The sequence below is a fragment of the Ahaetulla prasina genome, chromosome 6 (genome assembly GCF_028640845.1).
Source record: "Ahaetulla prasina isolate Xishuangbanna chromosome 6, ASM2864084v1, whole genome shotgun sequence".
NCBI lineage: Eukaryota > Metazoa > Chordata > Lepidosauria > Squamata > Colubridae > Ahaetulla > Ahaetulla prasina.
In genome coordinates, this window is record NC_080544.1 from 110,783,211 (window position 1) to 110,806,660 (window position 23,450).

The following is a 23,450-nucleotide window of genomic DNA, read 5'->3' on the forward strand; positions in this document are numbered from 1 at the left end:
GACACTCGCTAGTTTGCTGCCAGAGCTGATAGTGCCAGCTAATTAAGCCATTGCTCGGACGGAGGCGAGGGGGGACAGAACATGGTTCACCTGAACTGGTACGAACTGGCATGAACCAGCTGAATACCATCTCTGCATAGATCTATAACTGGCTTCCCAAGAAATTCAGAAGCATAACCTTTTCCGCATTCCAGTGGTCCTGATGGCCTTGAGTTGGGTGGAGGTAGCAGGTTTCCAAGCACCCGTTAAAGGAGAACACTATGGGGAGAAGGACTTCTGTTGGCCACCACCAAAAAGTTGAGTAGGCCAAGGTTGAGGAACAAGAGGTTGGGTTCCAGCGTTCCGAGCAATACATCCATTGCAAACAGAACTCCGGTGCAGGTTGATTCCTCAAAGAACAGCTCTATTAGGAGAAATCATCTTGGCACAAACGGGTGGAAAACCAACTCTGAAGGTTCCCGCGCTTTCCACCTCATTAAAAGTGAAAGTCTCTCTTTCCCCCCCAAAATAAATCACATTGTCCAATCTGCGTATGGGCTGATTGCCTGGTTACTCCTTTGCTCCTCTTCTGGCCAGCCGGCAGTTGGAATGTCCTTGACTCATGAGAGAACTATTTGGTTTTGGCTACAAAACCCCATCTATCTCTACCCCCCTCTTTCAGCTCCAAGCTGTGTCAAGCCCGAAGCCGTGTGAAAAGAAATCCCGCTAGAAAAAAAGAAAATGACAGAAAAGAAAAACGGACACAGCCAGGTCACCTTCAGGGTTGACGTTGGGTTAGGAATATGTATAGGGAATATGTAAAGCCAAGAATTATTATTATTATTATTATTGTTTCGATTTCTATACCGCCCTTCTCCCAAAGAACTCAGGGCGGTTTACGGTCAAAGTAAAATCAATTAATACAAAGGAAAATTTAGAGTTGATTGAAGAACTTAAAACCAATAAAACCCCTTATTAAAACCCCACTAGGCCAGTCCTGCACGGTGAAACAGAAATGTTTTCAGCTCGCGTCGAAAGGTCCGAAGATCAGGGAGTTGACGGATACCTGGTGGTAGCGTGTTCCAGAGGGTTGGTGCCCCCACAGAGAAGGCCCTCCCCCTGGGTGTCGCCCGCCGACATTGACTGGCCGACGGCACCCCAAGGAGAACCTCCCTATGGGAGCGCACTGGTCGATGGGAGATCGCCGGTAGCAGCAGGCGGTCCCGTAAGTAACCCGTAAGAATAGGGCTCCACCCGGACTAGATGGTCTACCCCGGTGAGGGGAACAGTAACGAGCATATATGGGTGTCAGGTGAAAGGTAGAGAGAAAAAGGATTACCAGGAGTGGATCTGGCATACGTGATAAGAACATGAGGGTGGATGTACCAATATAACGGGTGCGACCAAAATAGAATAATAGAACAACTGAGGTGGGAAGGACCTTGGAGGTCTTCTAGTGCAAACCCCTGCTCAAGCAGGAGATCCTATACCACTTCAGAAAACTGGTGGTCCAAACTCTTCTTGAAGACCTCCAGTGACGGTGAAATGGACTATTTATTTATTTATTATTTATTATTTCAACTTTTATACCGCCCTTCTCCCGAAGGACTCAGGGCGGTTTGCAGCCAAGTAAAAAACAACAATACCAAAGTTAAGAACAATTTTAAAAAACTAATTTTAAATTGGCCGAACTGTAAAAATCCGTTAAATCCCCTTAAAAACTAATTAAGACTATTAAAAAACTATTAGGCTAATCCTGCTCGATGAAATAAAAGAATCTTCAGCTCGCGCCGGAAGGTTCGGAGGTCAGAGAGTTGGCGCAATGTTGGAGGTAGTTCGTTCCAGAGGGCTGGGGCCCCCACAGAGAAGGCCCTCCCCCTGAGGGTCGCCAGCCGACATTGTTTGGCCGACGGCACCCTGAGGAGACCCTCTCTATGGGAGCGCACTGGTCGATGGGAGGCCACCGGTGGCAGCAGGCAGTCCCATAAGTATCCTGGTCCTGAGCCATGGAGCGCTTTAAAGACGGTCACTAACACCTTAAATTGCACCCGGAAGACTAAGATGGAAATAAGCTGAAAAAGGGTACAATAGTTTAATATATAATTCACTCTCACTAATATAAGACTTATAGGAGATAGACAAATACAGACAAATGTGCATGTTTGTATGTAAAATATGCATGTTTGTAAGAGCAAAATTTCACACATAACTCTGCCACAGAGCAGCTAATTGCAAACTGCTTGACAGGAAATTTACTTAGATGGAAATTTAGATAGCTTTGCGAGTAATAGGACACAAGATATTTAGCTTCTGAGAACAGCACCAAGGGGGGCAATGGGGGGGGCAACAAGGGGACAGCGGGGGGCTGTCTACATTATAACCAATCATGATATGATAAGTGTCTATATAACCATATAAAGAAAATTGTTTTTCTCTTACCTGTTTCCTGTACCTGAAAGAGTATAAGAATGTCTGTATCAGACCTCATCGGTGTTCAGTATTGCTTATCTTACACGCGACTGAACCTGCGCATTAAACCTGTTCTGTTCATCCAGGAATTCTCTGTGTATTCCTAAATTCCATAACAACGGAACACCCACAACTTTTGGAGGGAAGCCATTCCACTAGGTCACGGGTCTGCAAACTTGGCTCTTTTAAGACTTGTGGACTTCAGCTCCCAGAGTTCCTCAGCCAGCAAAGCTGGGAGTTGAAGTCCACAAGTCTTAGAAGAGCCAAGTTTGTAGACCCCTGCACTAGGTCATTGTTCTCACTGCCAGGAAATTTCTCTTTCCTTCTAGATTGCTTCTCTCCTTGATCAGTTTCCATCCATTGCTTCTGGTCCTGCCTTCAGGTGCTTTGGAGAAGAGGTTGACCCAGTGGTGGGATTCAAATAATTTAACAACCGGCTTTCTGCCCTAATGTCCAGCTGGGTGGGCCTGGCCATGGTAAGCATAGCCAGGGGGTATGACAGGCAGCACTGGGTCTCCTGCTCCCCCGGAGCAAAAATGGGCCACAGTGGGGGCGCCCCCCCGTACCCCGTTTTGGGCCTAGTAGGCCTCCCTGCAGCCTCCTGGGAGCAAAAATGGGCTACTGGGGGACTGCGCTGCACCCCCCATGTCCTGTTTTGGCTCTAGTAGGCCTCCCTGCAGCAAAAATGGGCCACCGGGGGGCAGCGCTGTACCCCCTCACGCCCCGTTTTGGGCCTAATTAGGCCTCATTGCAGCCTCCTGGGAGCAAAAATGGGCCACCGGGGGGGGGGGGCAGCGCCACTCCCCCAAGCCCCATTTTGGGCCTAGTAGGCCTTACTGCAGCCTCCTGGGAGCAGAAATGGGCCACCGGGGGCTCATGCCACACACACACGCACACGTGCCCTGTTTTGGGCCTGGTAGGTCTCCCTGCAGCCTCCCGGGAGCCAAAACGGGGCACGGTGAGACTCCGGGAAAGGGTGGGGCCAGCCAGCAATTTAACAATCAGTTTGCCCGAACTGTCTGAATCCCACCACTGGGTTAACCCCGTCTTCTCGAACCAGGAATAACACATGGCGATTCTTCCAAGCTGAAACCTTTATTGTTTCACACCTACAGACAAAAAGAAATATTGCCAAGCTGAAGACTCTCTTTTAATCTGAATCTGCAATAGTCTCTGGGGACTGTCAGGAAGGAGCTGTCTTCGCCCTCATTCTCTCACACACAATCTCCAGCTGAGTTGCCTCTTCCTCCTCTGGAATGCCGCCCCTCCCACCCGGCACTCCATCTCCTACACTACAGGTAGCCCTCGACTTACAAACAGTTCATTTAGTGACCGTTCAAAGTTACAACAGCACTGAAAAAGCCTGAGTTATGACCGTTTTTCACACACTTACAACCATTGCAGCATATCCCATGCTCACGTGATCAAAATTCAGATCCTTGGCCACTGGTTTGTATTTATGACGGTTGCAATATCCCAGGGTCACGTGATCCCCTTTTGTGACCTTCTGACAAGCAAAATCAACGGGGAAGCCAGATTCACTTAACAACGTTGTTCCTAATTTAACAGCTGTGGTGATTCACTTAACAACTGGGACAAGAAAGCAGGGCAAAACTCACTTAAACATCCCCATCTTCTGTCTTTTTCTTTCGTTCCCTGGAATCATAAGATTCAGGGGGTTTGATTGTATAATTATGGTGAGTTTCTAACCTCCCCTTACGGCTACTCCCGCTTCTTATGTTCTTAATTTGGGGAGAAATAGAAGTTCAAAGGAATGGAAATTGATGGGACAAATTGCTAATTTTGACCAGCTGTTCAATCACGACAACCTAGTTGTGTCCTGCTGTGGCAATTAATGCCACCCAGTTAAGTTTCATTTCAAATGATAATCGTACATTTATGGCACCTAAATTGCACGGCGTTGTGTTTATTTAGGAATCGGTTTCATTTCTGTGCTTCTCTAAAAAATTGTAAATTTCAATCTTCGGCAAAAGAATTAGATCAGTCCTGGTAATAAAACTGTGTTTACTCAACTTTCAATTTTTATTTTGTCTTCTTTTCCTAATTTCCCAACTGGCTAAAATCAGGAGCTGTGTATCTTCCTTTTAACAAGCAGCAGCTTGCAATTCTGTCTCTCTTCCCACTTCGTTGGCGGAATTAATATTTTATTGAAAATCGCCGCATGTCCACTTTTTAATGCCATGAAAATAATAAACAAGCAATGCCATTTTTTCCTGCGGGAAAATTATATGCACAAAAGAAATTATATGCGGATCATTTCGAGCGCTTTGATATGCTCTGTTTAATTTGGAAAAGCAAGTAACGTGTGGGTCTCAAATTTCTTCCCTGACTGTTGATAAAAATAGGATCGCCAACGTCCGATGATGAATACGGCACGAGAAGAAAAAGAATATTTATTCATTTTTACTTTGCAAAATGGGGACCGTTGCGAGCATTACAGGAAATTGGCCATTGATAGTCCTCGACTTACAACCACAACTAATCCCCCCCAAATTTCCATTGCTAAGCAAAACCATTGTTCAGTGAGTTGTGTCCCATTTATGATCTCTCTTTTTTTGGCCACAGTTGTTAAGCGAATCATGCCGTCATTAAGTGAATTTGCATCCCCCCCACACCCTGCATTGACTTTGCTTGTCAGAAGCTGGCTGGGAAGGTTGCAAATGGCGATTGCACAACACTGAAACCATCCTAAATATCAGCCAGTGGCCAAGCATCCAAATTTCGATCACGCAACCAGGGGGATGTTGCAACGGGTGTGCAAAATGATCACGAGTCGCTTCTTCAGTGCCGTTGTAACTTTGAGCAGTCATCAGTCGTGGGATTCAACCAGTGGTGGGATTCAAGTAATTTAACAACCGGTTCTCTGCCCTAATGATTTCTTCCAACAACCAGTTCGCCAAACTGCTCAGAAAATTAACAACCGGTTCTCCCAAAGTGGTGCGAACTGGCTGAATCCCACCACTGGGTTCAACCGGTTTGCACCACTTCAACCGAACCGGTTGTTAAATAGCTGGCTGGCACTGCCCCTCCCTGTCCCTCCCCTCCCAGAAGTCCCCTCACGGCCCATTTTTGCTCCCAAGGGGATGCAGGAGGCCGTGCTGCCTGTCACACACCCCAGGCCACACCCACCATGGCCACGCCCAGGGGGAGAGCCTTCTCTGTGGGGGCACCTACCCTCTGGAATGAGCTTCCCCCAGGACTTCGACAACTTCCTGACCTCCGGACCTTTCGCCGCGAGCTGAAGACGTACTTGTTCTTCCGTGCAGGACTGGCATAAAATAGAAATCTATTATTAATTTTAATGGGGTTTTTATGGTTTTATTGTGTATTTTAATTAATGGGCCAAATTGAATAGGTTTTTTAAAATTGGTTTTAATTGTATATTGTATTTTTTTTTTTTTATTCAAAAAGTTTTACAAAATTTTTTTCCCCTTTTCCCCCTTCCTCTCCCCTCCCTTCACAACCCCCCTCCCCCCCCCAACTTCCCGGAACGGGCACAAGGTATAGTTAAAAATAAAACAAACATATGCTAAAAAAATTTCATCCCAACTTAATTATACCCCTACAATCATCAATTCCTAACTTCCCCCAAAAACAATCAAGAATAATACATCATAATCATTCAAAAACAGTCTGATAACTCTTAGTCTGATATCTACGTTGAATATAGTCAATCCATTTTTTCCATTCCTTTAAGTATCTTTCTTGCGTATTGTCTTTCAAAAAGGCTGATATCTTCGCCATCTCAGCCAAATTGGCAACCTTCAATATCCATTCTTCTATTGTTGTATATTGTATTTTTTACTGTGTTTTACCTGGCTGTAAACCGCCCTGAGTCCTTCGGGAGGACGGTATAGAAATTAAATTATTATTATTATTATTATTATTATTATTATTATTATTATTATTATTATTATTATTATTATTATTATTATTATTATTATTATTATCCGGTCATTAGGGCAGAAAACCGGTTGTTAAATTATTTGAATCCCACCACTGGCGGTCACTAAACGAATCTTTGTAATCAAGGAGTGCCTGCACAGGAGACTGGCTAGCAGTATCCTTGACTTAACAACTACAGTTGGAAGTGGAATTTTCATCGTAGGTTAGAGATGTGAGTTGAGTCAAACCTATTTTACGGCAATTTTTTAGATGGTGGTTACGTGGACTGCATGGTGGTTAAGCAAATCACATAACCTTAGCAAAGTCAACGGAGAAGATTGACTTAACAACTGTGTTACTAACTTAACAACTGCAGTGGTTCACTTAACAACAGTGGCAAGAAAAGTCTCAAAATGAGGCAGAACTCCAGAAATGTTTCATTGAGCAAGAGAACGCGTAGGACACAGTACCGCAGGCTACTTCTGATGACTGCCGGCTGCCTGCAGTTCGGCAGTTCGATTCTCACCAGGCTCAAGGTTGACTCAGCCTTCCGTCCTTCCAAGGTGGGTAAAATGAGGACCCAGATTGTTGCGGGTGATAGGCTGACTCTATAAACCACGTAGAGAGGGCTGTGAAGCACGGTGAAGTGGTATATAAGTCTAAGTGGTATTGCTATTGCTAAGAGAAATGTCCTCAGTTGCGGTCGTAAGTCGAGGACTCCCTGCCTACGTATATTCTGAAACCTGGTCTTCAGATTTGCTCCCTTCCACCTCACCCCCTCAGCTTGCTAACTGCTCTTCTCTTTCTCCAGCCTGACTCAAGAGCGTGAGACCCGAATTCGCTTAATGACCACATTGATTCCCTTAACGACTGCCCTCTTCGGCCAACTGCTCCAAGCTGGACTTCCAATTCCCCACCTCCCCATGGAGCTGCTGGGCCCCATGGCTTCTGGAGACTCGATCAACGGCAGCACGCCGGAAGGGAAACTGAGTCCCTTCAACCCCGAGCTACTGAACATGACGGCCGAGGAACTGCGCGTGAGATTCCTGGGTCCCCGCCGGTCGGGTTTCTTCATTCCCATCTGCACTACTTACCTACTGATTTTTGTGGTGGGGTCCGTGGGCAACATTATCACTTGCTTGGTGATCGTCCAGCACCGCTTCATGCGGACGCCCACCAACTATTACCTGTTCAGCTTGGCCATCTCGGACCTCCTGGTGCTCCTCCTTGGCATGCCGTTGGAGATCTACGAGATGTGGAGCAACTACCCCTTCCTCTTAGGAGCCGGTGGCTGCTGCTTCAAGACCCTACTCTTCGAGGCCGTGTGCTTTGCGTCCATCCTCAATGTGACGGCCCTCAGCGTGGAACGCTACATTGCCGTGGTCCACCCGCTCAAAGCCAAGTACGTGGTGACCAAAAACCACGCCCAGAAGGTCATCCTCATGGTTTGGATCTTCTCCATCATCTGTTCCATCCCAAACACCAGCCTACACGGGATACAGACTCTCTACGTGCCCGGATGGGGTGTAGTTCCCGATTCAGATACCTGCACTCTGGTGAAGTCCCCCTTGGTCTACAACCTCCTCATCCAGGTCACTACCATTATCTTCTTCTTCATCCCCATGGCCGTCATCAGCGTCCTCTATCTGCTCATCGGCCTTCAGCTGCGGAAGGAGAAGCTGCTGGAGGCCCTGGAGGCCAAAACGGGAAGCCGCTCCGACTACCACAGCGTCCGTCTCCAGCAGAAGAAAGCTCGGCGGAGGCAGGTGACCAATATGTTGTGTAAGTTGAAGTGGATGGCCCCAAGTATCTAGAACACGGAGTTGGACGTCTGAGGAGACTTCCAATTTGGGTTGATGTAGGGATGCGGTGGCTCAGTGGCTAAGACGCTGAGCTTGTCGATCGAAAGGTCGGCAGTTCAGCGGTTCAAATCCCTAGTGCCGCGTAACAGGGTGAGCTCCCGTGACTTGTCCCAGCTTCTGCCAACCTAGCAGTTCGAAAGCACGTAAAAAATGCAAGTAGAAAAAATAGGGACCACCTTTGGTAGGAAGGTAATGGCGTTCCGTGCGCCTTTGGCGTTGAGTCATGCCGGCCACATGACCACGGAGACGCCTTCAGACAGCGCTGGCTCTTTGTCTTTGAAACGGAGATGAGCACCGCCCCCTAAAGTCGGGAACAACTTAGCACATATGTGCAAGGAGAACCTTTACCTTTTAGGGAAAAAAAACAAACTTGGATCCTCCTGAGCTTGCTGGTTTTCTCTGATCATCTGAGCTTGGTGGTTTTCTTGCAGACATCTCATTGCCCAGCTAGGTAATATCATTTTATTTATTTATTTATTTATTGGATTTTTATACCGCCCTTCTCCCGAAGGACTCAGGGCGGTTCACAGCCAAGATAAAACAGCAATAATATACACATAAAACAATAGTTAAAAAACTTATTAGATATAAGGCCAGATTAAAACATTTAAAACTCTAAAAACCCCATAAAATTTATATCAAATATTGAAAGCTATTTAAAATTCCTATGCCAGTCCTGCGCGAATAAACAGATAAGTCTTCAGCTCGCGGCGGAAGGTCCGAAGGTCAGGCAGTTGATGAAGTCCAGGGGGAAGTTCATTCCAAAGGGTGGGAGGCCCCACAGAGAAGGCCCTTCCCTTGGGGGCCGCCAGCCGACATTGCTTGGCGGACGGCACCCTGAGAAGACCCTCTCTGTGCGAGCGTACGGGTCGGTGGGAGGCATTCGGTAGCAGTAGGCGGTCCCGTAAGTATCCTAGCCCTAAGCCATGGAGCGCTTTAAAGGTAGTGACCAAAACCTTGAAGTGCACCCGAAAGACCACAGGTAGCCAGTGCAGCCTGCGCAGGAGTGGTGTTACATGAGAGCCACGAACGGCTCCCTCTATCACCCGCGCAGCTGCATTCTCAACCAACTGGAGCCTCTTCAAGGGGAGCCCCATGTAGAGAGCATTGCAGTAATCCAAGCGAGAGGTAACAAGAGCATGAGTGACCGTGCATAGGGCATCCCGGTCAAGGAATCAATGCTAGAAGGGAGTAGGGCTGTGATGGTGAACCTATGGCACGTATGCCACAGGTGGCATGCAGGCACATCATCTGTTGCTCCAGCCCAGCTCCACCATGCATGTGTTTGCACCTCTCGCCGGTCAGCTGGTTTTCAGGTCTCTGCTGTGGATGCAGGGGATGCAGGTTGGTGCAGGAGGCTTTCCAGACCCAAAACGGGGCATGGGGAGGTGGGCTTGCACAGTGCCCTTGTGCCCCATTTTGACTTCCAGATTGGTGTAGGAGATTTTCCAGGTCCAAAATAGGGCACCCCCCCCCCCGTTCTGTTTCCCCCTACCAACACTCCCAACAAAAAGTCAGTCAAAGGCCTTCTTCAAGTTTATTTACACTTGGCTGGATTCCTTCTGGCACAGAGATGTTCTGGCCACATCTCCCCACGCGCCTGCCAAAATCTCTGGAGATAACTAGAAAATTATAGATAAAGCAAGAGTCACTCACGAACAGATTCTTCCATCCATGAAACAGTTTGCCTGCACAAATTCATTGCTTTGTCCAACACAAAAAGCCAAGAAGCTCCGCCTCCTGCTTTTATCCCCTGTGGGTGTCGCTCCGTGACTCATCGTTCCCTGAGCTTGTCCCAAAGCTTCCTCTGCTGCGCGCGCCAATCACGTCTGCGCAGTCTCGCATCAAGCCAAGATTATTCTTGGGGCGTTGCCAAATCAGAAGAAGGCCCGGGGGAATGAGGCCTTGCCAGCCCTTCCTCCTCCTCCTGGGTCGGTGCCAGGGAGGGAGATGGCCCAGGGGAAGCAGGCCTTGCCAGCTCCTCCTCCTCCTCCTGGGTCGGTGCCAGGGAGGGAGAGGGCCCAGGGGAAGCAGGCCTTGCCAGCTCCTCCTCCTCACTCTCTGAATCACCCTCCTTCAGGAGTCCGAGTCCGGGAACCTGGGTCACAACACCCCCTGTACCCCGTTTTGGGCCTGGAAAGCCTTCTACCACCAATCTGGAAGCCAAAACAGGGTGTGGGGGGGCAGGGCGCATGTACGGGGGGTACTGGGGCACATGCGGGGGGAATGCGTGCATGCGCAGGGGGCTCATGCACAGGTGGCATGCAGGCACATCATCTGTCGCTCCAGTCCAGCTCCACCATGCATGTGTCTGCACCTCTCGCCGGTCAGCTGGTTTTCAGGTCTCTGCTGTGCATGCAGGGGATGCAGGTTGGTTCAGGAGGCTTTCCAGACCCAAAATGGGGCATGGGGAAGTGGGCTTGCACAGTGCCCTTGTGCCCCATTTTGACTTCCAGATTAGTGTAGGAGATTTTCCAGGTCCAAAATAGGGCACCGCCCCCCCCGCCCCCCCGTTCTGTTTCCCCCTCCCAACACTCCCAACAAAAAGTCAGTCAAAGGCCTTCTTCAAGTTTATTTACACTTGGCTGGATTCCTTCTGGCACAGAGATGTTCTGGCCACATCTCCCCATGCGCCTGCCAAAATCTCTGGAGATAACTAGAAAATTATAGATAAAGCAAGAGTCACTCACGAACAGATTCTTCCATCCATGAAACAGTTTGCCCGCACAAATTCACTGCTTTGTCCAACACAAAAAGCCAAGAAGCTCCGCCTCCTGCTTTTATCCCCTGTGGGTGTCGCTCCGTGACTCATCGTTCCCTGAGCTTGTCCCAAAGCTTCCTCTGCTGCGCGTGCCGGTCACGTCTGCGCAGTCTCGCATCAAGCCAAGATTGTTCTTGGGGCGTTGCCAAATCAGAAGAAGGCCCGGGGGAATCAGGCCTTGCCAGCCCCTCCTCCTCCTCCTGGGTCGGTGCCAGGGAGGGAGAGGGCCCAGGGGAAGCAGGCCTTGCCAGCTCCTCCTCCTCACTCTCTGAATCATCCTCCTTCAGGAGTCCGAGTCCGGGAACCTGGGTCACAACACCCCCCATACCCCGTTTTGGGCCTGGAAAGCCTTCTACCACCAATCTAGAAGGCAAAACAGGGTGTGGGGGGGCAGGGTGCATGTACAGGGGTACTGGGGCGCATGCGGGGGACATGCGTGCATGCGCAGGGGGCTTCTGCACAGGTGGAGCGCTCGCATGGCATTTTGGGGGTTCCGGCACGCATGTGCACACCTTTTGGCACTCAGCACCCAAAAAGGTTAACCATCACTGGAGTAGGGTTTGCAACGTGGAGGAGGACTGTGGGGTCCTTGATGGTCTCGTGAGCTTGGTGGTTTTTACTTGCAGATGTCTCGCTGCCCAGCTAGATAACATCATCAGTGCTAAATGTCTATGGAGCGTTTCCAGTCATCCAGGTCACGTGTTGTGTCCCCCTCCTCCTCCTCCGACTGGGTCTGGGAAGTCCGTATCAAGCGTGGCCACGAAGCCTCTACAGCTTTGCCAAATTCCTTTCAGATTTCTCAGGGCAGGCAGGAATCCAAGGTGTGACTTCAGCAAACCAAATGAGATTTTGCTTGACTCAAGGAATGCCAGAAAGCAGATCCTTTATATAGGCCATGGGGTGTGGCTTCATTACTCAGCACTTATCCAGGCCTGCCCCTCCCTTCCTTCTGCTGACGTCGCCTCTCAGATCTCTGGAAGGGTGAATCCGTCCACTGTGAATTCCCTTCCTCTGGACCTGCTGCCGGCAATTCTAGCACGTGGCTGGCTTCGTGCTCACATGCTGTAGGAGTGAGGTTTGTTTGTTCATTCCTGACATTCTGTCCAGGCATGGTGCCAGGGCTGGGGGTTGGAGGCATGCCAGGCCATTCCTCTTCATTATCAGACTCTGAATCTGATAGCAGGCCCAGCAGAAGGAGGGAGGAGCCCAGCTGAGGAGAGGAGGGAGGACAAGGCACAACATCACGGTTGTCCCAAAGATGTTTTTTCAAGAGGCAAATGGACTTTCTGGTTTTTCTTTGAAGACGTTTCACCTCTGGTTGACCCAGCTGGTTGGAAAGAGGGGTCCAAGAAGCCATTGATGTCCAAATTGAACAGCCCTCTCTCTCAGCAGAGGGAGAGGGATATGATATCACCTATCTCCAATCTACCACACGGTCCTTTCAGCAGTTCCAAGAAGGCTCCACCCCTATTTGCACCACTCAGGTGACCCTGAGGACACAGGTAAACCTCCAAGTGGCCTCAACGACTCTCTAAAAGGATGCAAATGACCACCTTTGTCTGTAAGGAGTATCAATCCTTCCGTTCTTCCCCATCCAGTCAGAGCTGAAGAAGCTTCTTGAATGAGAAGCAAAGAAAAACCAGAAAGTCCAGTTGCCTCTTGAAAAAAGCACCTTTGGGACGATCATCAGTGCTAGAAGGGAGCAGGGTTTGCAAGGAGGAAGAGGAGGAAGACTGTGTGTTCTGTCCCCACCCTACCTCAGTCCTGGAAACACGTGAACTGACTCAATTAGCCAGCAATGTAGTCCACAGCAGCTATCAGCTATGGCAGCAAACCAGCGATTGTCTGCCAAGGTTTTCTTTATCTTCCCAGATGCCGGCATCACCAAAGCTCGTTACTGGAGCAACCAGGAAGTCCGGAACAAACAGCAGTTCAGACCAAATGCTCTGTCAATTAGTTCAGCTCAAGTTGTCTCCAGTCAGTTCGTTTTGTCCGTCACGAAGTAGTAGAGCAGCCCCTCCTGCTTTTATACCCTGTGGGGTGTGGCTCCGTGACTCAGCACTCTCCTGTCTGCCCCACCCCCTTTTTTGTTGTTCCCGCCTCTCTTGTCTACAGAACCTGGGATCTAACCAGGACTGATTGTCCACAGCTGGGTCTGGAAGCTTTGCCCGTGCGGGGGGAGATACAGGAGATAGAAGACTCGTCACCTCCTCCACCTGGCCTGCCTCTGGCTCCTGGAGCTGAGCCAGAGAGGCCGACCCTGCAGAGGGGAGCCCTGACGGCCCTCTCTGAGTCACTCTCTGGCAGGGGGCCAGGACCGGGGTGGGGGGAGGTTGGAGCCACAACACTGTGGGATCTATGAGCTTGGTGGTTTTCTTGCAGACGTTTCATTGCCCAGCTAGGTAACATCATCAGTAGAAACCTCACTCCCTTCTAGCACTGATGATATTACCTAGTTGGGTCATGAAACGTCAACCAAGGTGAGAGCAACCATGAGCTACAAAGATTGTCTTCTATCAAAGTTGGACATCCCTCGATAAGATGATCTGCGTGATCTCTTCCAATTCCGGGATTCCAAGTGAGATTTTCCCCAAACTTCCCTGGATCAGGATCACCAAACTCACCATTAGGATTGACTTCCCCATGTTTACAGGTAGTCCTCGACTTACAACCATTCATGAGTGTCGCGGTATCCTGACAGTCATGCGATCAAAATTCAGGGCACTTGGCAACCGACATACATGTATGACAGTTGCGGTGTCCTGGCGACACAGGATCCCCATTTGCAAACCTCCTAGCAGGCTTCAGACCAGCCAAGTCGATGGGGGAAAGCTGGATTTGCTTAACGACTACGCGATTCGCTTAACAACCATGCGAAATGAAGTTGTAAAATTGAGCATGGCTCGCTTAGCAATTCACTCAAGAATTCCTCAGCAATAGAAATTCTGCTCCCAAAATGTCATAAATCGAGGACTATCTGTATTACAGGTAGTCCTCGATTTATGACCACAGTTGAGCCCAAAATTTAGGTTGCTGAGCGAAACCTTCGTTAAGTGAGTTGGTCCCCTTGGACCACTTTTCTCGCCACATTTGTTAGGTGAAACACTGCGGTGGTTCAATTAGTTGCACAGTCCTTAAGCGAATCTGGCTTCCCTGTTGACTTTGCTCGTCAGAAGGTCACAAAAGGGGATCACAAGACCCCAGGACACGGCAGCCGTCGTAAATGTGAATCTGGTGTCAAAAGCATCCGAATGTAAATTAGGTGGCCACGGGGATGCTGCAACGGTGATAAGGGTGAAAAATGGTCATGTCATTTTTTTCAATGATGTCGTAACTTTGAACGGTCACTTGTCATGTCCCCCTCCCCCTCCGACAACCGGGTCAAGGAAGTCCGTATCAAACGTGGCAACGAAGCCTCTGCAGCTTGTCAAATTCCTTCGAGGTTTATCAGGGCAGGCAGGAGTCCAAGTTGTGACTTCAGCGATAGGGTCCGGTATCAGCAAACTCAAGAAGACTTTGCTTGATTCAAGGTTGGAATGCCAAAAGCAGGTCCTTTATATAGGCTGTGGGGTGTGGCTCCATGACTCAGCATTTATCCAGGCATGCCCCTCCCTCCCTTCTGCTGGCGTCGGCTCTCAGATCTCCGGAAGCGAGGATCCTCCCACTTTGAATTCTCTTCAGCTGGATCTGCTGTCAGTAATTCCAGCACATGGCTGGCTTCCTGCTCACATGCTATAGGAGTGAAGTTTATTGGGCTTGTCTGTTTGCTCCTGACATCCTCTCCGGGCATAGGGCCAGGGCCGGGGGCTGGAGGCATGACAGGCCATTCATCTTCATTATCAGATTCGGAGTCTGATAACAGGCCTGGGTGGAGATGGGAGGGGCCCAGCTGAGGAGAGGAGGGAGGACGAGGCACAACATCACTAAGTGAAGTGCTGTAAGTCGAAGACTGTCTATATTCCCTCCAGTATTTTATCTATCCCTCTTCTAACCTGGTTATTCAGTTCCAAAGCATGCCAAAAACTTGTGTCAGGGTTCCAAGGAACACCCCCAACGAAATAAAGCTCTGAGGGTTGAGGTTCCTCAAAGTTCCACATTATTAGAGATATCATGTGGCACAGCTGGGAAAACCCGAAACTGAAAGCTTCCAGCTTTTCCACACCCGGTTGACAGTTCACAGCCCTGCCCCACACCCACAAGTTCATCACATTGTCCAATCAACTCTTCACACTCAATTGGATACAATCTTCAGGCAGTTTACATCAGACGCATGCAAAAGTCCTTGAATATGGAACGTTGTTATGACTAACCTTCTACCGCTCCAACAACAACCCCTTCCCAACTTCCCCAGCTAAAATATGTGGCAGTTACGAAGAAAACAGAAAATTGCCTTCCAAAACTGACAACTTGATTCCAAGAAGTGGTGGGTTTCTACCGGTTCGCCCCGGTTCGGAGAAACTGCTAATGGCAGCGGCGGGAGGCTCCGGCCACCCACCCGGACGTCATCATGGACGCTCTGCATATACGCAGAACCTTCTGCGCATGCACAGAAGCACCCCACACGCCCATGCACGCACAGTCACAGTTCTGAACCAGTAGCGAAAGTAAGTGGAACCCACCACTGATTCTGAGGCAGAATAAAACCTCAGCAAGCCACAAAAAGGGAGGAGAGAAATTGTGAGCACAAGATCAGAGGGCAGAACTGATTAGCAATTTGCCGCAAAGCTTCAGCGCCCAGATCCCCTGCTCTAAGAATTGTCAAATGCAAATGCATGCAAATGCATGCAAAACTCTTATCCACTCTTTCTATTTATACAGCGTCGTTTTAATATTCACACGGAGTCCATTCGTATTTCATTTTCAAAATGAAGCCACTAAGAGTCAATTTGATTGCGGAGGCATACAAATACCTCCATTAATTACATGCCTCCAATTCTGAACCCAAATTCGGTCACCGTGATAGAAAAAAGATGTTGAAACTCTAGAAAAATGTGCAGAGAAGTTCCACAACTGATGATTGCAGGTCGTCCTCCACTTACGACCACAAGGGAGCCCAGCATTTAGGTGGTTAAGTGAGGATTTGTTAAGTTTTGCCCCATTTTACGACATTTCTTGCTGTATTTGTTAAGTGAATCCCTGTAGTTGATAAGATAGTAACCCCGTTGTTAAGTGAATCGTGGACTTTGCTCGTCAGAAGGCTGCAAAAAGTAATCACGTGACCCCAGGACGCTGCAACGGTCATAAGTATGAACCAGTGGCCAAGCGTCTGAATTCTGATCACACGATCATGGGGATGCTACAAAGGTTGTAACTGTGAAAAACGGTCATACGTCACGTGCCGTTGTAACTTTGAATGGTCGCTGAATGAAGTGTTGTAAGTCGAGAGCTACCTGTAATGGGCTGGAAGGTAAACCATATGATGAATGGTTGCAGGAATTGGGTCTGTCTAGTTTTTGTTTTTGTTTTTAATTTATATCCCGCCCTTCTCCGAAGACTCAGGGCGGCTTACATTGTGTTAAGCAATAGTCTTCATCCATTTGTATATTATATACAAAGTCAACTTTTATTGCCCCCAACAATCTGGGTCCTCCTTTTACCTACCTTATAAAGGATGGAAGGCTGAGTCAACCTCCTTCCCCTTCTTCATCTTCTCCTTCTCCTTCCCTTTCCCCTTTCCCATCCTCTTCCCCTTTCTCCTTCTCTTCCTCCTCCTCCTCCTCCTCCTTCCCCTTCTTCATCTTCTCCTTCTCCTTCCCTTTCCCCTTTCCCATCCTCTTCCCTTTCTCCTCCTCCTCCTTCCCCATCTTCTCCTTCTCTCCTCCTCCTCCTTCCTTCTTCATCTTCTCCTTCCCTTTCCTCTTCCCCTTTCTCCTCCTCCTCCTCCTCCTCCTCCTCCTCCTTCCCCTTCTTCATCTTCCCCTTCCCCTTCTTCTTCTTCTTCTTCTTCTTCTTCTTCTCCTCCTCCTCCTCCTCCTCCTCCTTTTTTTTTAATTTGCATTTATATCCCGCCCTTCTCCGAAGACTCAGGGCGGCTTACACTACTATGTCAAGCAATAGTCTTCATCCATTTGTATATTATATACAAAGTCAACTTATTGCCCCCAACAATCTGGGTCCTCATTTTACCTACCTTATAAGGAATGGAAGGCTGAGTCAACCTTGGGCCTGGTGGGACTTGAACCTGCAGTAATTGCAAGCAGCTGTGTTAACAACAGACAGACTTAGTCTGCTGAGCCACCAGTTTAATGTAGTTTAATGTAGTTTAATGAAAAGTAGGACTGGGGGTGACATGATAGCAGTATTTCAGTATTTGAGGGGTTTCCACAAAAAAATAGAAATAGAATAACAGAGTTGGAAGGATCTTGGAGGTCTTCTAGTCCAACCCTCTGCTTAGGCAGAAAACCCTATTCCCCAAAGTATCCGAAGGCAGGACAAGGAGCAATGGATGGAAACCGATCAAGGAGAGAAGCGACCTAGAAATAAGGACAACTTTCCTGACAGTGAGAACAATTAACCAGTGGAACTGCTTGCCACAAGAAGTTGTGGGTTTTTAAAAAGAGCCATTTATCTGGAATTTTCTAGGACAGGGGTCCCCAAGCCTTGTTCCATGGACTGGCACCGGGTCTCGACTGTTCTTCTGACCTAGGCTTCCCTAGAAAGTATACAGCACAATCTTAGTCCCGGCAAACCTATTTAATTCAGACGGCTGTAAATTATTGTCATTCCCAGTCCAAAAGGCTTCTCAAACAGTCTTTCAAGGGAGTGTTTACAAACACCCACCTTATCTCCCTTGGAATGCTGCCAGAGAACTAATTGCCACACTCAGGGCAAGGCCAAACTTAGCACAGAGTCAAACAGAACTTTCCCCGAGCTTTTACGGACCAGATGAACTAATTGCTTTCTGCAAAAGTTCACGTCCCGTTCGCTCCTCTTTTATGTCTTATGCGAGGGGCCAATAATCTCCAAGCCTTACTCTCAAGTCGACCCTGTTTTCTTAATTGTTCCTGTCTCCTGGCAGCTCTGTGCATGCGCACATTGGGAAAAGGCTCCCACTGTTCTTCTGCCTCGCTGATGTCAGACTCCGGAGGCAGCAAAGAGCTACCAGATGGCCTTGGCCCCCTCTCTGCCTCCGACTCAGACCCCTCGTCCGAGCCTTCCCCAGACTCCAGGACTGGCCCACGCTCCTCCCCAACCTCCTCACTGTCCGAATCTGGTCTGATTCGGGTGCCTCTGGTCTAGGCTCTCCCACTTGAGCAGGGGGTTGGACTAGAAGACCTCCAAGGTCCCTTCCAACTCGGTCATTCTGTTAAGGGTACATTTCAGCAGGAGAGCAAAGCGGCTGATTATAAGAGCCCTTTCAAGTACACGTCCAGAACCGCTCGCTTGCTTGAATCATCTGTTCTGTCCCCCTCGCCTCAGTCCGAGCGGTGACTTAATTAGCTGGCACTATCAGCTCTGGCAGCAAACTAGCGATCGTATGCCAAGTGTCTCTGTTATCTCCCTTGATGCCGATGAGTCAACAAACAGTACTTCAGCTTTAGTCAAGCAGTTGATTGCCTGCTACGAAGAGGCATAGCAGCCCTTGCTGCTTTTATATCCTGTAGGGTGTGGCTCCATGATTCAGCACTTCCTAGGCCTGCCCCACCCCTGCTTCTGTTGTTCCCACCTCTCCTGCCTACGAAACCTAGGGTCCAGCCAGGCCTGATTGCCATCAGCTGGGTCTGGAGGTGTGGCCGGGGGGGGGAGAGTCAGGGGACGGAGGCCTCATTATCTCCTCCACCTGGCCTGCCTCTGGCTCCTGAAGCTGAGCCAGGGAAGCCGGTGCTCCCGAGGTAAGTCCTGACGGCCCTTCCCCCTCACTTTCCAAGTCACTTTCTGGCAGGGGGCCTGGCTCGGGGGGCGCAGACACAACATCATCTTTCGCCCCTACAATTGATTTTTCCCCTCCGCAGGGTGGGAAGAAACGGCGACAAAACGAAATATCCCAAATCAGGCAGAAAACCAGAGGCCGTTAGCAAATGTGAAAATGCAACACTGTGAAACGTCTTTGACGTTTTCACAGCTTCCATCCTAGTTAAGCTGGAACGTCAAGCTTGAATTACCAGGTTTAATAACCCTCGGTGTCCCCCGGAGTCCCTCTGCAAGATCGACGAGCGGTTTGGAAATTGAATAAATAAATAAACATTACATAATGCATCGATCAACCTATCTTCTGAAATTGCCCAATGCAGAGAGCTGTAAACCGACAAACAGGTTGCACAACGCACAAAGAGGTAGGCACGCTGAAGAAAATAGCCCAAGGTTAATACGAACCAAAAGATTAGAGGATTAGAACTCATATCTGGGAGTTGGGCTGGGAAGTGGCTCACCAGGCTAATGCAGCCTGTTATTAACACACAGCTGCCTGCAATTACAATTACTGCAGGTTCGAGTCCCACCAGGCCCAAGGTTGACTCAGCCTTCCATCCTTTATAAGGTAGGTAAAATGAGGACCCAGATTGTTGGGGGGGCAATAAGTTGACTTTGTATATAAATATACAAATAGGATGAGACTATTGCCTTACACAATGTAAGCCGCCCTGAGTCTTCGGAGAAGGGCGGGATATAAATTCAAATAATAATAATAAAAAAAAATCTCCTTGATGGTTACTAAACACTTTCATTATTTCGCCACTCAGGTCTCCCTTTAATGTTACAATGCATGGGAGAGAACGGTCTCTTTTTCTGTATCTCGATGCGAGTCCTGATTTTATCTACCTTTGGGGTCCTTGGTGCTCTCTGAGCTTGGTGGTTTTCTTGCAGACGTTTCATGACCCAACTAGGGAACATCATCAGTTCCAGAAGGGAGTGGGGTTTGTTCTCTTTTTATATATTACTGTGTTTTTCCCCGAAAATATTTAACCGCATGCACAGCTGGTCCCTGCCATTTCCTCTGGTTAGGGTTAGGGAGACAGAGCTGGAAATCAGGTAAGACAGTAAGAGGGAGCTCCGTCTTGCTCTATGCCCCAAAATAATAAGACATCCCCAAAAATAAGGCCAAGCGCTTATTTCAGGGTTCAAAAAAATATAAGACAAGGTCTTATTTTCAGAGAAACACGGTAGTGGCTAGCGCTGTCAATGTCGGTGCAAGTATTCTTAATAGTTCTTAGTAGTTCCTTGATGAGATTGTTGTTTACTGTTACATTCTTTGAGTTGTCCAACTGACAGGGCAAGACACTTATATATAAACAGGGAGCAAACCCTCTTCCTTCCTAGCCCTGATGATGTAACTTAACTGGGTAATGAAATGTCTACAAAAAAACAGCCAAGTACCAAAGACTCCACAGTCGTTCTCCTCCTCCTCCTCCTCTCCACAAACTCCACTCCCTCCTAGCACTGATGATGTTTTCTAGTTTGATAATGAAAAGTTTTTTCATTACCAAATTCATTTCATCGCGTCTGTGAGGGACGCGATGGTTCAGCAGCGAAGACGCTGAATTTGTCAATCCAAAGGTCGGCAGTTCAGCGGTTCGACTCCCTAGTGCCGCGTAACGGGGCGAGCTCCCATTCCTTGTCCCAGCTTCTGCCAACCTAGCAGTTCGAAAGCAGGTTAAAAAAGGCAAGTAGAAAAAATAGGGACCAACTTTGGTAGGAAGGGAACAGCGTTCCGTGCGCCTTTGGCGTTGAGTCATGCCGGCCACATGACCACGGAGACGTCTTCGGACAGTGCTGGCTCTTCGGCTTTGAAACCGAGATGAGCACCGCCCCCTAGAGTCGGGAACGACTAGCACGTATGTGCGAGGGGAACCTTTACCTTAACGAAATGTCTGCAAGAAAACAACCAGGCCCAGAGAGCACCAAGGATCCCTCAATTCAATTCTGAGCTATTATTTCTATTCTTCTCCGTCGATCGGCTAGAACGGAGGACCTTGTCTCCAATCAGCCAATCGATCCAAAGGATCCTCGGTCCCTAACTTTGCTTTCCGGTTCCTTCTCCCACAGTCATGCTGGTGGTGGTGTTTGGCATCTGCTGGGCCCCCTTCCACACCGACCGGCTCGTCTGGAGCTTCGTCACTCACTGGACGGACCAGATGCAGCACATGTTCCAGTACGTTCACATCCTCTCGGGGGTCTTCTTCTACCTGAGCTCGGCCGCCAACCCCATCCTCTACAACCTGATGTCCAGCCGCTTCCGCGAGATGTTCAAGGACGTGATGTGCCGCAGGCGGTCCCGGAGATGGAGGTCCCACAAGCGTTCGCCCAGCAGCCTGCGCACCACCGTGCGCACCACCGTTTTGGAACACGTCCCAGGAAGCCATGGGCTGCCCCTCTCTGATATGGAGGACAACGAAGGGGCCCCAGTAGGAGACAACATGGATGAATGAGAAGACCCCGTATCTCTGAGGGCTTTCCCAACGGGTCAATCTCGTCGGGGGGCCTTCATGCAAGGAGGCGAAAGCTGGTGGCTACAATTACAGGAAGTCCTCGACTTACAACAGTTCGTTTACAAACGGCACTGCAAAAAGCGACTCATGACCGTTTTCCACACTTACAACCGTTGTCGCGTGATCAAAATTCGGACCCTTGGCAACAGACTCACATTTATGACGGTTTCAATGTCACTGTTGTGTCTCGCCCAATCTCACCACAGCCGGGGCCTGCTTATCTGCTTCCGAACGCTGAAGAATGTCCTAGTATGCCTCCCGGCCCCAGCCCTGGCTCCATGCCCAGACAGGCTGAAGAGGAGGAAGTACCTCCAGCCCCCAGCTCTGGCTCCATGCCCAGGCAAACGGAGCAACTAGACCCCTCCCCCTCCTCCACAGCATGTGAGCCTGAGGGAGGTCAATTGCCAACAGCTGCTGATTGGAGTGACCCTCGCATCAGAAGACTTGATAGGCGGAGGTAACAGAAGGAAGGGAGGGGCAGGCCTGGATAAGTGCTGAGTCATGGAGCCACACCCCATGGCCTATATAAAGGACCTGCTTTCTGGCATTCTCTGAGTCAGGCAAAGTCTAAACATATCTTGCTGAAGTCACTTTCTGGTCTCCTGCCTGCCCTGAGGACTTTGCTAGGACTTTGGCAGAGCTGCAGAGGCAAGCCTGATTCGGATTTCCCTGACCCGGCCGTCAGCGGAGGAGTGGGACACGACAGTCACGTGAACACCTTCGGCGACCTTCGGACAGCCATTTGTCTGAAAAGGATAGAGGGTTTCCCTGCTGGATCAAGTGACTAGACGACCTCCAAGGTCCCTTCCAACTCTGCTATTGTGATACAGGCGGTTCCAAGGGTTCATTTAGTGACCGTTCAAAGTTACAACAGCACTGAAAAAAAGGCGACTCATGGCCGTTTTCCATACTTAACGACCGGATGCTTGCCAAATTCAGATGCTTGCAAATTAGCTCATATATGTTGCATGGGGTCTTGGGGTCTGGTGATTCCCCCTTTTTGTGACCTCCTGACAAACAAACTGAATGAAGAAGCCGGATTCGCTTAACAACCGGGTTCCTAATTTAACAACGGCGGTGATTCGCTGAACAACCGTGACAAGAAAAGTCGTCAAATGGAGCAAAAGCCACTTAGCAACTGTTTCTTGCTTAGCCGTGGACATTTTGGACTCGATTTATTTTATTTATTTATTTAATTTAATTTTTATACCGCCCTTCTCCCGAAGGACTCAGGGCGGTGTACAGGCAAGATAAAAACCAACAATACAAATATACAAGTTAAAATACCCTTTAAAAAACTTATTTAAAATAGCCCAACGTTAAAAAATTGCCATCAGTTAAAACCCCATTTAAAATTAATAAAATTCCCCTTATTAAAATCCAAATTTAAGCCAGCCCCGCGCAAATAAAAAGATGGGTCTTCAGTTCATGAAATGTCCGAAGGTCAGGATTTGACGTAAACCCGGGAAGCTCGTTCCAGAGTGTGGAGCCCCACAGAGAAGGCCCTTCCCCTGGGGGCCGCCAGCCGACATTGTTTGGCGGACGGCACCCTGAGAAGTCCCTCTCTATGGGAGCGTACGGGTCGGTGGGAGGCGTGTGGTAACAGCAGGCGGTCCCGTAAGTACCCAGGTCCTAAGCCATGGAGCGCTTTAAAGGTCGTCACCAACACCTTAAAGCGCACTCGAAAGGCCACAGGCAGCCAGTGCAGTCTGCGCAGGAGCGGTGTTACATGGGAGCTACGCGTAGCTCCCTCTATCACCCGCGCAGCTGCATTCTGGACTAACTGAAGCCTCCGAGTGCACTTCAAGGGGAGCCCCATGTAGGGAGCATTACAATAATTGTGGTCATAAATCGAGGACTACCTTCGATTCCTACTATGGAAGAGTGGTTGCAGAAGCTGATGGAGTTGGCTCGAAATGCACAAAAAATTGACTACTTTGCTTAAAGAAAAGAACATAAGTACTTTTGTTTCCACATGGAAACCGCTTCTGAACTTTGTGCTTGGTGCGGAAAGTAACGTAACTCTGATTTTGGGTTTTACCGATTAGA

At 49.0% G+C, this 23,450-nt stretch overlaps 1 protein-coding gene across 1 annotated transcript; it reads left to right on the forward strand.

Moving 5' to 3' along the window:
- Nucleotides 1-7,277: 7,277 nt before the first annotated feature.
- On the forward strand, nt 7,278-21,761 carry NMUR1 (neuromedin U receptor 1). The gene is made up of 2 exons (XM_058189163.1): nt 7,278-8,136; nt 20,959-21,761. Exons 1-2 carry the CDS (start codon nt 7,278-7,280, stop codon nt 21,339-21,341), a joined length of 1,242 nt encoding a protein of 413 aa, XP_058045146.1. The 3' UTR covers nt 21,342-21,761.
- The last annotated feature ends 1,689 nt before the right edge of the window (nt 21,762-23,450 follow it).